This window comes from Pezoporus wallicus, unplaced genomic scaffold (assembly GCF_028554395.1).
Source record: "Pezoporus wallicus isolate ANWC-B61680 ecotype Strahan unplaced genomic scaffold, APGP_CSIRO_Pwel_v1 contig_6217, whole genome shotgun sequence".
Classification (NCBI taxonomy): domain Eukaryota; kingdom Metazoa; phylum Chordata; class Aves; order Psittaciformes; family Psittacidae; genus Pezoporus; species Pezoporus wallicus.
The window spans coordinates 1503440-1522151 of record NW_026637336.1 but is presented as its reverse complement, the minus strand read 5'-3'; the positions used below and the strand labels follow the sequence as shown (position 1 = coordinate 1522151).

Below are 18712 nucleotides of genomic sequence, written 5' to 3'. Positions count from 1 at the left end.
CAAAAAACAGTGGACTGAAACACTCCTGCATGATGCCATCAGCTCCAAGTCCACAGCCGCATCCAGGCGCACTCTCAGCCCCTTAAACCCTGCTCAAGCATGCTTTGAAGGCTATGCCTAGCGCAGACCCTCAGATGGCTGGAGCTGAGGCAGATGCAGCCACATTCTTGGCAGGTCTTCTCAGGGTCATCTTTGATGTGGAGAAGTGCTTGGTATTGTTTTCTGCATTGATGTTTGCCCTTGGCATACGGAAGGCGATGTCCTTGTGCAGAGCAGCCCCTCGGTCTGGCCCCATGGCTTGTAACTTGCCGCCTGGGCAGCACTGGAGGTCCTTCTGCAACGCTAAAAGGGCTCCTCCTGGCTGTTTCTCAGTTGCCAATGAAACAGCAGCATCTCCCCCCACCTCGGCTCCTCTCTACACATTCAAGCAACACATTTCATTTGTCTCGCTTCTCCAGGAGGGTTTGCTCTTGCCCAGAGGTTGCCCAGTGTCACTGGGTATAGAAATAGGAACTTCTTCCTGGAGAAAGGATTAGGACACATTCCCTTTAAGTCAAACCAAGGGCAAAAACCACCCAAGGGGAGATTGGACCTTTGCTTTCTGACTAAACTTTTAGATACTCCAATGGTGCTGACAAGGAGCATAACTATTACTCTAATGGGATCTCTGTGTCTTAACATTTTTTATTCTACAGGCCTTAACTCTTATTCATTCATTGGTTTGTTACTTTTAGCACCACTTCACCCCATCCCTGGCAGCGTTCAAGGCCAGGTTGGACACAGGGGCTTGGAGCAAGCTGCTCTAGTGGAAGGGGTCCCTGCCCGTGACAGGGGTTGGAGCTGGGTGAGCTTTAAGGTCCCTTCCAACCTAAACCATTCTATGATTCTCCCAAGCTAATGTCTGGTCCACATCCAGCATCCATGCCAAAAAGGACTCGGGAGATGCAGCTGGAGGTAAGGGAGCTCACACAGGTCAGTGGTAGGTTGGTTTATGCAGGCTCAGAGCTTCAAGTTGCTCTCCATGGACAGATGCTTCACTAGAGCTGACACAGCTCAGATCAAAAGGCTTCTCGCTCCAGCTCTGGGAATGCTGTGGGAAGGCAATCACCAGTGTCCCCTCCACAATTCTCTTCCATAAACGGTTTGAAGAAAATTCCCTACTTGGCTGCTATCATCACACTTCATTAGGGGAGAAATGCTGATACGAAGGAAGCTGAGCCTGCTCCAGCCCCCGTGAGCAAACATTCCTGCAGCTTCCTCTAGGCTCTCAGTCTCTTGAGGATGCCAAAGGGGGTAGGTGTATTCTTCATAGAAGCTGTGCTTCCAGCAGTTCCTCAACCTATCAGACACAAGGGCAAGAGGAAAAAGTGGTGAAAGAACCCCAAAACAACAGTTCATCAGCATAAATCTCCTGGAGGGGCTGCAGAAAACTCGCACCACCACTGCGGCTGCAGGAGGTCCCATCTGCAGGTCCCCATCTGCAACACTACGGAGAGATGGCAGCACAAACACAGGGATTCGATGTTGGGTGCCTTCATCCTTCACGTGCCTCTGCTGTTGACCTCATCCTGCAGGGCAAGCAGGGTCCTCCTGAGCTCAGTCCTTGACTTCACCACCTTCTTCTCCCCCCACAACAGGGATCTCCATCCTGTGCCTATAGTTGAGGGCACTTTGCCCTCAAAGGTGTTATGACCCTCGACCAGGCTGTGGATTTAATCGCTTGTAAGTAATTATGGGAACATCCCTGCAGCTTGAGAACTGCCCAGTTGCTGGTTCTCATCCTTTCTTCGGTCACTCTGGGCTCTGGCCTGTATTTGCTCCTTTTTCCCTGCCCTGGCTGGGGCAGGAAATGTCACTGCTGGCAGCAATTTAACCCGGCTGATTTCAGTGCTCGTCAAGGGCTAAGTAGCAAGTGAGCAATTAGGGGATGGGCAGATTTCTGTCTCCCCAGGGCAGGGGCAGCAAGGTCACAGAAAGCACCAAGCATCAGCAAGCAACAGAGGGGAAGGCTGGAGGCCCCCAGCCCCTTGCAGCCCACCTCAGATGCAGGACACATCTCCAGCAGGCACAAACAGCATCCCGGGATTTCTTCTCAGACCTGCTGTTCAGGATGGAACTGGAGGATTTTGTACCTTTGGGGTCCAAAGGAGGGAATTTGAGAGGTGAACACTCGAGCATCACAAACTTTGTGGTTTTTAGACACAGTCTGAAACAAAATCTGTGCTTTCTCTCAGAACCCAATAGCTCTCTCTCTGGTGCGTGCTTGGGCAGCAGCACAGAGGTTCTGAGCCATCCAAGGCTGAACTCAAAGTCATTCTGGCTCAGCAATCAAGCACACTTGCCGCTTTTCAACATTCTCACTTCTTTTCCCCCATCGCTCCCAAACTCACAATACCTTTCTAAACGCATCTCCCAAGCGAAGATGTAAAAACACACAGGATCATTAAAAAGCCATCAGGGCTGTTCTGCTGTAAAGTGCTCTTCGCTCTCCTGACAGCACCCCAGGAAAGTAAGGAGCAGCTGGGCCTTGCAGTACTTTGGATTTCTCCTCCTGAGGATTTTCAATTAAGCATTTTTAACTTGCTTGTTACAAACCATGCTAAAAGGAAAACTCATTTGCATCACTTTGGACATTTTTTCATCACTAGAAGATTTACCCCTCAAGTTAAGCCCCGGTATAAGCAGCCATCCCACTACAAGTCCTGAGTAAAAATAATAAGGAAGCAAAGTCAATAGAGTCATTATACAGAGCTCAGCAAAGCCGGGCTAATCTATATGTAATGTGGGAAGCCCCAAAACACAACCGCAAAGCAGCAGGCATAAAAACAGCAGCTTTTAAACTCGCAGATAGAGTTTCCCATCGTATCCTGCAGAAATGTGATGTTAGATTTCCAGTGAATGAGATTAAAACCTACAGAAGAGATTATTATTCCTTCTCCTGCTGCAACCGAAGCTTATTCGGCAGCAGGGACTTTGGCTACTGCTTGGAAAAGTCAATCTGTTGCAGGATTTCCAGGGCAATTTGTGACAGTGAAGTGGGAAGCGCAGGAACTGCGATTGTCCATGACACGTGAGCTGGTTTTGCAGCTGAGTGGATCTCTGGGTAGCTTTCCACACTCGAGCAATTCATTCTAGGGCTGAAAGCAACTCTATACTCAAGGATCTTCAAAGGGAAGGAGAAATCACGACACCACCTCAGCTCCATGACTCTGATTCATAACAGATGCAGGGGACCGAAGCCCTCGCTGTTCCGTGTCAAGTCTGGAGACGTTTTGATGAATTCTGAGCAGATGGAGCATAAACACGATCCCCCACCCATGCACGTTCACTGCCTATCAAGTGATTGCACATTCCCTAAAACCTCGCTGGGGCTTAACACAGAATTCCCACCCGAATACTTCATCCACATCCGGCAGCAAAAACCCCAATCTCTGAGCACAGCATCTGCCCCAGAGCCAGAAGCAGGAGCCACCAAAGCTGAAACCCCAACCAACAGGTCTTGGCCAGTGACCTGGCATGGAGACATCACACTTGGCCTCACCCAGCACCATCCCATCTTCCCACCACAGGACAGTGTCCCTGAGGCTGAAGGATTTTATGGTCTCATCAGAGGGACCCCTATGTCACCCATGGAGCTCCACAACAGCCATCCTCAACCAGTGGCACGTATACATGTCTATCCCAAGAGCCCACACTATTAGATGGGGAGTCATTGTGTCCAGGGATCTGCCATCACTAATGCAGAACTTGTCCCTGGAGCCTGGATATGGCAGCGCTGTCCTTGCTAATATCCTCTGCCCTATCACACACATGCAGGCCTATCACAGGCTGCTTTTTCTCATTTTTCAAGAAGAATTAGCATGGAAGCAGACTTTTTCCCCTTTCCAGAAAGACAGTATTTTAACATTATCCCTGCAAGTCAAAGGAATTGCAATGGTTATCCCTCAGTGATGCTTCTTTTGCTGCCTCCAAAACTGCAGACTGCTTCTAAGAATACCTTAACTCCTTTCTTTTCTGGTTTGCCTTTCCTTTTTCCCCTTTCCTGGGTGACTCAAACTACTGCCTGCTCTTTCAGCCTGCTGTTTTATTACTCCGTAAGCAGGTAGAGAGGAAGTAAACCTCTCTCTGCCCAATTCAATGATTGTACCAAATCTTCCGGAGCCCACAGGAAATTAGCTGGGTTTGTTCAAAGGAAATCACAAATATTTGTTATCTTGCACATCACTTTAAGGGATTATTGACTACACCTGCTCCTTAGACTAAAATTAAAGACAGATCTTATATCAAAAGAAAACGTCACCCCATTTAAACCACTCCAAAGTGGTTTCTAAGAACAGGGAGGTAAACATACAAGAGAGCAACACACCACAGCTGTTTGATCCCCCCCAAATGACTTGACCATAAAAGTCTGGGGTCTAACTTGTGCTGCATGTGTGGAACTGAGTACAACTGGCTCCTGCCCTCTGCATGTGACTCTGGCTTACTGTTATCATAAAAGCACTGTTTGCTCTCCCCATGCCTGGGAGCAAGGAGCAAATAACCAGCTGCTCCATAATAGATGCCCGTAGCATCCATGACTCACTGTAATTTGAAGGCAATATTAAGAAGAAGACAGGGCCACTACACAAGTAAACATGGTTGTTTCCATTGCAGCAGGCATTTAATTTCCTGCTTGTTGCCGTTCCCTAGTCAGGAGGACAGCATCAAGCTGGGGAGCATCCCAGCCAGCAGGCTGCAGCACTGGATGGTGGTGTCCCCAGAATGTGAACCTACCATGCACGAATGTAGAGCTAGGACAAGTGGTAATGGGTTTAAACTTAAAGAGGGGAAGTTCAACTTAGATATAAGGAAGAACTGGAGGCTGGATGAACCTGGAAGAACTGCCAGGTTGGATGGAGCTTGGGCAACATGGTCTAGTGTGAGGCACCCATGCCCATGGCAGGGGGTTGGAACCGGACAAACTTAAGGTCCTTTCCAACCCAACCCATTCTATGATTCTTTGCACAGCCTACATCAACAGACTTTGGTCCTACCTGCACTCAACTGCCACCAACACCTTTAGGTACCCAATCAGGACAACAGGGAAAGACACTACCCATCACATGGGAATAACCACAACACGGAGCTCACCGCGGACACTTTGCTCACAACATCCCTTGCGACGGCGAGGCCCTGCGCGAAGGTGCGGGCAGCCACGAACGCTCGCGTCACTTGGAGCTTGAGCTTCCGTGGCACATCCCCGAAGGGCTTCAGCTGCTCCGTGTACTTGCTGACGCACTCGAGGTACTCGTCCGTGAAGTGGTACTGGGGGTTCACCAGCCGGAACATGCGCTCCAGCAAGCGCGCCCAGAACTCGTTGAGCATCTCCTCCAGGTTGACGTTGCCACCGACGTAGTACCGCTTCAGCTCCACAAACAGGTCCTTGAACAGCTCCGAGTTCTGCATGTACAAGCGGCCGTACGTCCGCACGAACATGTCGTTCAGGGACTTCTCCGCGTTTTCGAGGAGTTCCTTGAAGAACTCTAGAAGGGGAAGAGAAGATCCGGTGAACAGGAGTGTTGGCACATGCTACAAGCACTGCTGAGCTGGGAAACTCACCACAACGAGACCATCGCCTGCATGAAATGGAAGGTTAAAGGGCTCCTAAAGAATTTCACACCATTTCTAGACCTCAATATTTCGGGTTACTCTTCCTAAACCAACCCTCTCCAGACTGGAAGACTTGCAAGAATGAAATCTCTTGTGATGCAAATCTGAATCCCATCACACAAGTCAGGAGATTTAAGGTGCCTTCAACCCAAACCATTCCCTGATTCTGCAATTACCACAAACCCTTTGCCAAGGAGATTTGGAGTAGATGAGTTAAAAGTGAAGTAACAAGCGAGTAAAGTAACAAGCGAGTAAAGTAACAAGCGAGTAAAGTAACAAGCGAGTAAAGTAACAAGCGAGTAAAGTAACAAGCGAGTAAAGTAACAAGCGAGTAAAGTAACAAGCAAAATAAAATCAAACCATGGAAGAGTCCATTGAGACAAATACATTTGGGCCATTTTGGAACAAAACTCCACGCTCCATGGCCTTGGGAAGGAGCTACGGGCGGGTGCCACCAGGACAAACCCTCCCATGCCAGTGGTGCTACTGCCTGCTTGCTCCAGGTCCGTGGGGACACCGGCACCCGGGGGTGCGGGCACAGCCTCCACCACCACGCACGGTCCCAGCAAGGAAGGGTATGATTTCATGCATGCCACCAGCAATTGAGGATGGAGACCTCTGTGACTCACTGTCAATAAATATTTTATATTAAAACATGCCTCTCTGGGTTTTTTAATCCTCCAAGGAGCCACGTTTAGAGCCAGAAGTTGTTAGAAGGAGAGGGGGGGAGGGCTATTTTGGCCCAGTGTGAATTTAAACCTTGTTCAAACGTATTAAAAGTATGCTTAAGTTCAGCTTTCCGCCTTCAAAGTGCTCCAGGACAAGCAAAGCCTAACACAGAAAACATTTTCTGGAAAAACTGAAACATTCCTGGAGTTCCTGACCAGCAGAGTCATGGCGCTCCGGGCCTGACATGGCTGTATATAACACAGCCTCTTAGGAGCACAAGAGAAATGATCCAGGGAAGAAGAGATTGATTTCAAACACCCAACACGTCCTCTGTCCAATATCAGCAGGAACCTCCACTTTCGTTCCCATGACTGGCATTTCCTCTGCAGGAAGGGTTTTTTTCGGTGCAGTTTATACTATAGAGATTAGCTTGGTGTATATTAATTTCTAATTCACTTCATCATTTTGAAGGCTCACTTCCTTCCTTTGCTCAGACCTTTTCGGAGCACCAAATCAGTTGTTTATTTCAATAGGCTTTTTTTGCCAGGCACAAGAGCTGGCAGATGCATCAGCAAACTCTTCAGAAAGAATTAAGATCTCAAAATTCTATTGATGGGAAATCCTATTAGAGAGCTCCAACCACTGGTTTAAAGGAACCCAAATGCACTGTTGTAAGCCACGAAAATCACCTCAAGTAGTATACCCATATTACCATAATCAATTTAGTCTCTTGCCCAAATTCATTTATTGGTTATACTCCAAAATGGAAGTTGAATAAACAGAACCCAGGCTTTAGAGCACTTGGTCTCATAGCAATTTTTCACATGGGTTAGAATCAGGTATGTTCGTTAATTATCCTGAAAATAAAATACAACCTAATTAGCAGCAAACACCTTTATTTACCTTCCCCAAAAGGAAGGTAAAGGAAAGGAAACCTTCCCCCCAAACCCAGCCACCTCTAAAGCCCCAACACAGCGCTGTGGAAGAAGGCACCAGGTAGGTAAGAAGCCATCACCTCTGGCTCGAGCAGCAGCCAGCGCTTCCATAGGCAGGAAACACCCATTCCCAAGCGCCCCTTTCCACATCAGGAGAGAAGGAGGACAGAGGAGTCTGTGTGTCTGCAGCACAGAGGCAGCACCCACCCTCCTGCCCCATGAGGCTTCCCACCAGCACATGCCTGCATCCCAAACCATGCCGGATAGGATGCCCTGGTGCCAGTGGCTTGGCACATGGATGGCCTTGCCGGCACATCAAGGTTCCTGGGACATGGATGAGGTTGGGAATGTGGGAAGAAGGAATACCCAGAATAGTCCTGGGGATGGGGGGCCGCAGGATGAACCCAACAGTGGGACACTCACAGCAATATCTTCCTCCACGCAATGCACAGCATTTCACTTGGTCAGCAGCACAGATTAAGTGATAAATATAGATCTGCTTTACCCTAGCTGTTGGCATGCTCTAAGTGCGCATCCTCAGCTTCTGTCTCCCTCAGCTTGGGCACAGAAGGAACATCGAGCTTTTCTCTGTGCAAACCATGGGCAGAGATTTCTGCAATGAAGAGAAGCAAGCCCAAAACCCCTTTTTATGACTTCAATGCTCATCTGACTAGTAACTCCCTCAATCTAATTAGATATTAGTTCTCCCCTTCACAGAAACAAGCTGATCAGCAAGCACCAACATAACCCAGCGTTAACCTTGCCAGCACAAGAAGAAAAATGGCAGGCTCCTCGCTTACGTCTTGACTGTTTGCTGGGTAAAATAAATGACCACCTTTTATTTGTATTAGAAGTTGACTTGTTCTCAAAGAAAGCAAACACACAAAGGCCTCGGTTGCTTATTTTACAGCACTGTAAAAGCACGTTTTACAGCTGTGTTGCAAGCAATCTGTACTCATTAAATTATCACTCTGACAGGCTTCCTGTGAAAAGCTGTCAAACGCAAACATTTCTCACAGATGACAAACCATAGTTTGCTGGTGCTCTCCAAGATGCTGCTATCTGGAGGGACGGCAGGCTCTCCTTGCCCTCCAGTTATCTTGTTTAAACTCCCAGAACAAGGGCTGGCCCCTCTGTGGGCAAACACACCACTGGGAAGGGCTTCCCAAGCTAACCCATAGGAGCAGCACATGGCTTGAAGGTCTCCCTGGTTCTCCTAAGTGCAGAGCGTGGAGAGATGTTTGGGGTACACAGAGAGGACGGACCACAGAGCAGGTGCTGGGGTAACACGGCTCAGCCAGCTCTGGTCCAGTCTGATACAGGAGCAAGTCCACATTGTACAGCTTCAACCCATCCCAACCTAAGCCCTGCAGATGCAAAGTCATCTCATACCTTGTGGTGGTGCCCAGGAGAATGAGTGCAGGAGAGGGTACCAGAGCCACAAAACCTTTCCTAACACCAACAAGAAAGACCACTGCAAAATAAACTCTATGGATGCTATGGTCTTTGATGCTCAAAGGAGGATGCCATTTCCAATGCAATTAACTTTTAGAGATAGAAAAGGCAGGAATCTACAGTGGGGCAATCTATAGCTGTGGGCCCTGTTTATTCTTCTGACAGGTTTGATTTCAGGGTAGTATTTCAATGCCCAGCACTCAAGGGGTTGACCAAGGAAGTTGGGGCTGCCCCATCCCTGGCAGTGTTCAAGGCCAGGTTGGACACAGGGGCTTGGAGCAAGCTGCTCTAGTGGAAGGTGTCCCTTGGAGGGGACTTGTCTAGTGGAAGGGGTTGGTGCTGGAGGAGCTTTAAGGTCCCTTCCAACACAAACCAGTCTGGGATTCTATATCGTGAAGCTGTAAGAAAGACTGGATGTGACATGGTATTCCTGCAGGAAGAGTTCTGGAAAAACCAAACCAAACAACAACAAAACAACTTCCATAAAAGAGCGCAGCGGGAAACTTAACTGTAGTTATTTGGCAATTTCCCTTTTCCAGGTAATAAGATGTACTACCTGTTCGCATCTTAAGGGCAGACCAGCCCTGCCAGTAACCCAGTGCAGGAGACCACTGCACCTCCCTGAGGTGCTTCCACATGACATCAGCTTCCACTGCCAGAATAACTCAAAAACACCCTTTCTTCCATACTGTGGATACACAAGCTACTTACACACAATCACTCCAGGCACAGGGCAAACACAGACAACACATCCACTTCCTTCCGCTTATGTACCCAGTACTTTTTAATCTTGGATCCAAAGGTCTCATCTGAAAATAGTATCCAAGTAAGAAGGGGCTCAACGTTTTGCCATTGCTAACATTTTCAGGTTCATTAAGAGTGGGGTTAACATACAAGAGGGCTTTTGATGAGGAGAGCCTGCTGCTGGAGGGCACAGTTCTACCCTCATCAAAGGCAGCTCCTGGAAATTAGATGACCACATCGAGGGGCACATTCACCCTCACCAAAAGGCAGGTTTGGTCATTTCCCTATGCCTGCTGGTGACAAAGGAAGCAGCAGCAAAACCACCTGGCCTGAGCTGCCTCCTGCCACCATCGGCTGCCCCTCGGCAGGACCATAGACCTCATGTCCTTGACCCCTCCAGCCAAGCCCCAGGCTGAATCCATAGCTAACCACCACAGGATGCAAAGTTTTGCCTTGCATTTCCTGATCTTCAGGAATGCTCCATGGCACCCCACTTGCTCCTCTTCAGCAACTGCAAAGAGACAAACCACAAGGGACCCAGGGCTCAGCATCAAAAAACCCTTAACTGAAGTGGGGAAAAGGCAGAGCCTTACCCAAGACTCCCAAAGGGTCTTAACTCGGCAAGGCTGTTGAGCCGGTGTGCTGTCTACAGACGCCCATCCCTTGGCCATGCTTGGGTGTGCTGGTGCCCCTCCAAAAGGAGACCAGGTCCACCACGCACCATTCTGCTCCCCAGCGCCACTGGACAAGCCACATTTCCCATGCACCAGGTCTGCTTAATTTAGAACTGAGTTTTCAACTGCCTTATTCTGCTTGAGGTTTCCAAAGTGACAGCACAGACACCAGGTAGATGCGAGATTACCAAACGCACCTTAAAACACAAAAACCAGGCTCAAGCACAAAGAGGGACTTTTTAAAGACACAATTAGTTTCAGCTAATTTGCCACCCAGCTTTTCAGGTATCCTCTTAATATGCTTTCCAGATTATGGGTCATTAAGGACGGTCTGTCTTACCAAAACCTTTCATTTGCTTGTCTGCATAGACAATTACTTTTTCTAGCGCGTACAGAACCCTGCCGGAGATTAATTACATTTTCTCATTAAATGGTTTGTTCATAACACATCCACAACAGCAAATTCGTGTTCCCAGACGAACGCTCTTGCCTGAGCCACAGCCCTGAAGGCACCATCCCAAAACCTGTGTAGATGAGGCCCGCTGTGATATGTTTTAGTGGTGGTCTTGGCACCACTGAGGTAATGGTTGGACTTGATGATCTTAAAGGCCTTTTCCAACGCGGTTGATTCTCTGATCCCAGCGCCTTGGCTGTGTGGATGCAAACTCCACCCTGCAGCTGGTTCCTACCATGAGAAGCAAAACCCAATGCAGACAGATAAAAAGGGATGCGGAGGGAAGGAGACAGATGTTTCACAGCTCTTCTCACCTCAAAGGTGAAGCCATCCGGAGCTGTGCCACTGACTCCAAAGGAAAAGTGTGCCTCATTATTTTGAGTATGCCTTCACTTCTTCTGTTGCATGGAGTGCATTTGTAATTTCCACCAGGGAAAAACAAACCGTGGCTTAACAACCTTCTTCCGGAAGTGTTGAGAAAGCGATGCAGACGCAGCGTTAACACATTTATTGAATAAGAACTCAGGAAGGGCAGGGCGAATCCACAAGCTGTTTCTCTGTCCTGTTTTCAAACATGTGTTAGCACTTACTGACATGGGAAGAGCTCTTCCACACAGTTTGAAGAAGTACAGGCTTAGATCACGCCAGTGTCGCAGCAACAGCCCCAACATGTGAACTCTAAAGAGGGGTGGGAGGGAAAACAGCATCTCTCCAGACTTTGCCTCATCAGTGAAAGGTTTCAAGACAATAACAATTGGGCATAGGGAAAAAACATAGGGGAAAAAATCATCCCAGCCACCAAAACCCAGGATTTCTAGAACCTGTTGTTTCTGGAGGGCCCAAGAGCATAATCTTCCTCTGCACGCTGTGGCCGGCAGGACCCCAAAAGAGCAGGGCAGAAGGTAACACACAGAGCGAGATCATCACCATCACACTGAGACTGAGCTCATTCGAAGAGTAAGAACTAATGAAAGGGAGGGGAAAAGAGTGTGGAGTTTGCTGTCTGTGATTCAAAGAGCAGCACATTGCATCCTGCTGCACATCGCAGTCATTCCACAAATTAGGAAAGCAGTGACAACAGAAATGTCCCCTCCTGGTCCATCCCGCATCCCACATAGCAGGATGAGCAGACTTCGCAGCCTCCTCATCCCTGTTTCCAGGGACCATCACTACTCACACGTCCTGTTCTGGGTCAGCTATAGTGGGTTTCTCCAGCTGCTCCCACGCTGCCTCCTCCCTGAGCAGCAGGTTCATCAGTCCCAGCACTTCCATCCTCACGACCACAACTCAACTTCCCCAACGCACCTCCCCTGCTGCTGCTTCTCTTCCCTCTGTTTGCTTGCTCGTGCCTCCACTCCCCCCCCCCCCCATGTCTTATTTTCACTGCACCCATTCCTCCATCTCAACTGACTTTTCAAACACATGGACTCTCCCTCAGCTGCTTTAGCCTGCTGACCCGCATCCATAACACACCAAATTCCCACCCCAAACAGCAACCATCTCCTGCAAAACCTGAAAGTGAGCTCCTTCAGGTTGCCTCCTGCATACCCCCGATTCAGAGGAGCTTTCTGGGACACTCAGTAAGACATTTCACACATACATATTTCTCCAAGCCTCCCTTCCTCCGGCTGTTGAAGAGCTTGAGGAGAACCTGTGCTGCTGAACAGTGGGGCTTCCTTGCTCCCGTTACCTCAGTTCCCCTCATCTCCTCACCTTTGCACGCAGAGCTCCCGTAGCTAGGGCCACCTCTCTTATTCATACATCCAGCATGCAAACAGCCAAATGCTAAGACATTACAGTACCTTTAACACTAATGCAATCACTCCAGCTCTGCACTGGTGGGTTATCACCAAGCCTACTACAAGAGCCCAAACCACCACCAAATCAAAGGGCACAGAATCATAGAATAGTCAGGGCTGGAAAGGACCTTAAGATCATCCAGTTCCACCCCCCCTGCCGTGGGCAGGGACACCTCACACTAAACCATCTCACCCAAGGCTTCATCCAACCCGGCCTTGAACACTGCCAGGGATGGAGCATTCACAACCTCCCTGGGCAACCCATTCCAGTGCCCCACCACCCTTAAAGTAAAGAACATCATCCAGGGGACCCCAGGACTACACAAGCAATCCCAGCTTGCACATAGAGGCGGCTCCTATGTGCAGGAAAGAGGAAGAGAGAGTTAATTTTAAACAGACAAACAATGGCTCATTGACTGGTTGACAGCAATTAGTAACCAGAGAGCACCGAGCATGTTTCCTGTAGCCATGTCTAAAGCAAGCTGCCCTCATCTTGGCTTTTGGAACAGAATAACCCAAAAGAGCAGTTTACCTGTGATCTGAACAGCTTGGACCTGAGATGGCAGAAGACTGATCCCTCCAAGCCCATACACAAAGTGGGTTTGCCCATTGCTGAAGCCGTTGCCCAGTTACAAAACCCCAGACTTCGGTTTCCTTCAGCCCGCTCCTAAACCTACAGGGCAGGACCCCCCACCCCACATCCTCCTTTGAGATCTCCTCCTGCTGAGATAACCTGACCTCAGCATCTTCCCACATCTTCCAAACCAGCAGCCTGGTCCCCATCACTGTTGCGTAAGCATCACCCTTCTCAGTGAACAGGGCTAAAACTCACAGTGGTTTACAAACCTCCTTAAAAACCTCCAGATGGAGAGGAGCCACTTACACAAAAACAAAGAATAACCAAACTTCCAGGCAGAGCCAGCAGACAATGTGCTTCATTATTGCTGCAGAGAGTGGGAAAGCACAAACAAAAGCCCACAAGTGGGATTTACTAAAGGAAGTGTGTTGGTGGTTGCTCCCTCCTGCTTCCCCTAAACCACTCCATCCCTACCCCGGGTAAGCACAGGTCTGACCCCAAGCCTGAAGGACGAGATCTCAGCAATTGCTTCTTCAACAACATCATGTTCTGTGCTGGTTGGTATGAAGTTTGGTGCCTGGAGAGGGAACAACAAGGCCATGCCTTCATTTAGACATGAGTGTCAGCAGATAGACAAAACCACTCTATTGTTTCTGTGTTAAAGATGCAGTTGTCACCAGCATGCACACCAGAGGATGGGTTGTAACGGCAGAGCTCTCTCCACAACACAGATTGATGCAGGAGCAGGAACACCACACAGCAAGCATCAAAGGTCCAGCAGGTCTCCACTCTCAGGGTCCCTGTGCTCGGAGAAGCCATGGCTGCCCCATCCCTGGCAGTGCTCAAGGCCAGGTTGGACACAGGGGCTTGGAGCAAGCTGCTCCAGTGGAAGGGGTCCCTGCCCGTGGCAGGGGTTGGAGCTGGAGGAGCTTTAAGATCCCTTCCAACCCAAACCAGGCTGGGGTTCTGTGATTTACCTGCAGAGGTCAGAATCAACCCCTCAGTCCTGGACGCCACGGGCACAGGGTGCTCTGGCACAGGAGCAGGATGAGGCCCCAGGTCTCTGCTCTTGCAGGCAGTTTCCAATCCGAAAGTTAATGCGAGATGAAGGTCCCCAAAGGGCAGTTATTTCGGTGAGGCAGAGCGCCCCGATGCTCTGCCAAATTCTAACTATAGGAGCAGCAGGCTGGGCACCTGCAGGGCTCATCTGTCACCATTTGCCTCCGCACTGCCTGCGGGGAGGAGACCAGGAAAAGCTTTCCCTGGTCCCTTCTGTCTCATTCCCTGCCCTGTGTCCCACTGTCCCGGCACACCTTCCTGCTAACTCCCACCTGGAGGCAGGGGCTGGAAGCCAGGGGTTATCTGAACAACAGAAATTACACTCAGAAATGAGGTTCTAGAGGGGTGTTGTTCCCCACTTTCAGCAGCTTTGAAGGTATTTGGCCAATGCCTCCCATGACCCATCACTGAGATTCAACCACATGCCAGTAGCAGAAGCAATTCATGCACCCAGGAGTAATATAGGACTCACAGTCAAAGATAAAGGGCACCCTTTAAAGGGGATGCTTTAAAGATGCATGGCATGATTGTGCTTTATACCTATTTGATTTGTGGCCACTGCACCCAATACAAACACGGGGCCCATGGACAGGAGTCCCTTCCAGGCCCTCTGCCTGGTCCCCGCACAGAACAGGGGTGGGTGCACCATGGTCTTGGGGACCCCAGGCTGCTTCCACCGCTTGGATTTGGTTTCGTTCCGCTCATCGCCCTGAAGGGGTTTCGTTTTACACTTCCGTATTTGCTTTATCTTAAATGCTAATGGAAAAGTCAGGGTGAGCAGATCAGAAACAAGACTCTTGGCATTCAATAGCTTCCCAGATGCTGGCTCAAGCTGTATGGTTTTGTACAAATCCCGCTGTCGCTTGGGCATTGGGAACACTAAAAACTATTGCCAAACCAGCTCACATTCACCTCCTGTACATATCCCATACAAGGGCTGCAGAACCTCGCTTGCCTTTCCTAAATCCAGAGTGCACAGAAGAAAGGGACAAGACTTGGGTTAAGAGCAACAGCAAAAGCCCTTGTAAAACACAGGAGCAGGGAATGAGCAGCCACTGGACTCGGCAGTTCCTCTGCTCACTAGGGCTTGGGCTCTGCCTTCCCAATCACTGCAAGCAGCCTACAAAACAGACCATTTCTGCCCCCAGAAAAGGCCTGGCACAACAGTCGTGTTCCAAGAGATCCAGGAGGTGTCTTTAATAAGAAAAAAAACCCTAAGAAAGCTTATCCAGGAAGCAACAGAACAGCGGAAACGCTGCGGAAGAGTTATGAGCTATGTCCTGTCCCTGCTCCAATTCCTCAAAACAGCTGAGCAATTTCCCCAAAGCACTGCTTGGCCAGCACAGCCCCTGGCATGGAAAACTTTAGCCTGAAAGGGCAAAAGAGGTGAAAGTTCGAGTTTAATAAATGGGACCGAGCATTTAAGCAGCCTCAATGTCACCATTAATCCTACTAATGTTATTAACCTGGGAGAGGGAAGGGGAGGGCACCGCCTGGTGAAGATGAGACAAGCCAAAGGGGAAGAAAAACCCCAAAGCAAGAAGTGTGGTGTGGGGGGTATGCTTCAAGCCCTGACTGTTGTAGCTGCTTCTGTGGCATGAGATGTCACCACAGTCACACAGCTCTGGGGCTTTCCCAGGGCTCTCATTGTCAGATGGAGATGCTAATTCCTCAATGAAGCCCATAAACATACCTGAGACCATGTACGCCATAAAACACAGCAGATGCTCACTTCTAAAAACATCTCGCAGCGGGGAACCCAACAAGTCCCAAATGCTTTTCTTTATATGAGAAAAGCCTTCTTCCTCTTACTGCTGACGCTCTATACCTTACTGCCACACTAGAATCAGGCTAGTGGTTTAAATTACAAACAGGAGAACCCCCCAGGAGCATACACAGCTGTACTGTAAGCAAATATTTACACAGGCTATATAAGATATGGGACTCCAAAGCTTCAGTCTTCTCCCGGTGTCTGCAAAGCAAACACACACAAGAGGATCTGACGTTGTCACATTACGCATTAGGAGCCGAAATGACTTCTGGTCAGCCCTATGGGGATGGATAATCAGTAGCTTGCTCCATGCTTCCACTTAAGAAGAGATAATCCATTTCTGTATGGCTTTGGTGTCAGATCAGAGCGATTCTGGCAACGGTTCCAACGGCACACAGCGCTCCAGCAACAGCTGATTCAAACACTCCAAAAGCCACAGGGCATCCCAGCCTCCACCCAAAGGACTTCAACTGTCCTTCTGCAGCGGCAACTGCTGCAGAGGTCAAGCATATAATGGAGGCAGCACGGTTTTGTCTCTCCTCTCGACCTGAAGGTCAAGGCTGAGAGATTAACAGCCAGAGAACCCACAACAAACACCTCCAAAGAGCTGGAGGATGCAGCTCAAGCAGCAAACTGCAGAGGCTCTTGGCAGCGTGGGGATGTGTCACCCTGCAAGAGGAGTGCTCATCCCACTTGCTGAGTGACCAGTCCATGGACTAGAATTTGGTGTCTGCAATAACTCGTCTTGCCTGCTCAGCCCCTCTACCCAGCTGCAATGCACTCCTTCCCACAGTGTGAGCACGCTGCACCAAGAAGTGTGGGAAGGATTACATTCAACAAGGAGGACCCAAACGTGCAAGGCAGAACCGATCGCGGTTGACCTGATGACCAACCACCAGGACTGAGGGAAGGAAACAGCACACCACAAGCAACTGATCACTCAACAGCAGGCTCTTAAACAAACACAACTACCCAGGGCTCGGCACTCCAAAGCTGCTATGGAAGAGTCTGACCTCAGAGGGAAGGCTCCTCAACCTGCCCAGCCACCAGCATGAGTGCTGCTGATGGAGGCGTGCCTTCAGCCTCCAGGTGACTGGGCTGGAAGGAGAGAAGCAGGAGTGATTCAGTCTTCCAAGAGGTAAATGATGGAGGACAGTAATCAGTTAATCTCTGCTTCCAGCCCAGGTAAGATTAAAAACTCCCTAAATCAGCTTTGTCTGCAGCAAATGAAGATTCAGATCTGATATTAGCAAACGTTCAAAGACGGAGCCATTAGGCTTTGGGACTAGGTTGAGGAGGTTGTTAATTCTCCTTCATTACTTTTGTACAGGGCAGAGAAACACCCTGCAGGGACAGGCTAGGCCCAGTAAATTCAGCTTCTGGGAATAGGATCACACCATCCCCTTCCGGATTTGCCTCCCAAGGACTCCCAGGGCCAAGATGAGGCTAAGGCCAGCACAGGGAAAGCTGTGAGGGGCAGACAGCAAACAAAACGCAGCCCTGCAGCCATCTCTCGCCCTACAAACAGGCAGCCACACCTCGCCGTGTGTCTGCACCACGTCAGGGCTGCTAAGACACTGCACCCTGCACGCATGCTTTGTTTTCAAGGCAGCATTTCAAAAAGCTCCGTCGTTCATTTAAGGTGAAGCAGATGCTGCTCCTCTGGTCTCTTTGAAAGGGCTTATCTATGGGCTGGATTTCATTAAGTGTCTTGTACTGCATTTAATAAGCTTGCAAGTCTAGACACTTTGGTTTTCTCTCTATCACCCCTTTGGTGTACCAGCAGGTAGAGACAACAGAGGTTAAGAGGGAAATATTTAGCTTGCAGATTTAGATGCTATCAAGACGATTGCATCATTCCACTGTGACTCACTGCCATTTCATACCCAGAGACTTTCTCACTTACCCTTTTGAAAGAAAGGAGCTGCTACCTGCTGCAGTCAGGTAGAGGGGGTCTCTGGGAGGTTTCAAGGCACAGATTTTGCAATATTAATAGCAAATCCATCTTGAACTAATGACCGAACGAGGGAGAAGAACATCCAGAGACGCTGTGCGGTGGCATCTCCCTCTACTACCAGACAACGATGATGATGTACAAGCAGAACAATCTCAGCAACCCAGTCCACCTGACCTGTCAGGTATTACCATGCACCAGTGTGTCATCCCCCAGCCAACGAGGACAACCCAGGCAGGAGCCTGATGCTCTGCTCCTCCTCCAGGGGCATGCCAAGGTGCTGGGGCTGCAGTGATTGGAGACACCAAGGGAACTGCCACAACCAAGAGCTGAGCAGCGAAACCAAGAGATGCTGCTCAGACCTCAGACGGGTACAAGCCCTATGGAAACCCAGTCTGACCGGACACTGCTGTGGATCAGAGGACAATACTGGGACCAGGCATTTGCTTATCAGTCAGCAATAAATGCCAGTCAAAGGATGGGAACTCAGCAGAGACTTTGTTCGTTCTCCTTCTGACCCTGCATCACACTTGAACCCTTGGCCTCCTCACAAAACCAGCTCTGTACTTAATCTGCTGCTCTGCTGAGCCCCAAAGGCTATGTGAGATGGATACAAATCCTGCTGGTTCATAACATGCTGGGGAAGATCAGCATTTTTGCGGATCGGGGCCAGAGATGTGCACGTTACAATTACACACACTGCGGGGATGTACCAACAAAACTCACTGCAAGCTTGTATTGAGAGCAAAATGGTTTTTCAAGCGATTAATCAGAAGGAAAGATCTTTGGGAAACAAAGAGCCATAATCAGCAAATACTTCTCTCTCATGGGATTGCAAAACAAGGCAGGCTCTGCCCTCCGAGCCACGAGTCATGAACTTTCCCAGCGAACGGGAGGCAGAGCAGAACAACTGCACAGGCAACAACAGGATGAGGGTTTTCTTACATCTGATCCCAAGGAAAGCAAGTTCAA

The 18712-nt window shown here is 49.4% G+C and overlaps 1 protein-coding gene across 2 annotated transcripts in view; it reads right to left on the bottom strand.

Moving 5' to 3' along the window:
• Nucleotides 1-18712, bottom strand: part of GPC4 (glypican 4) — a 64052-nt gene that overhangs the window by 17015 nt on the left and 28325 nt on the right. For both annotated transcript variants that reach the window (XM_057404901.1, XM_057404902.1), the window contains exon 3: nucleotides 5131-5522. In XM_057404901.1, the coding sequence (XP_057260884.1) occupies nucleotides 5131-5522 (392 nt within the window). The remainder of the gene's footprint in view (nucleotides 1-5130; nucleotides 5523-18712) is intronic.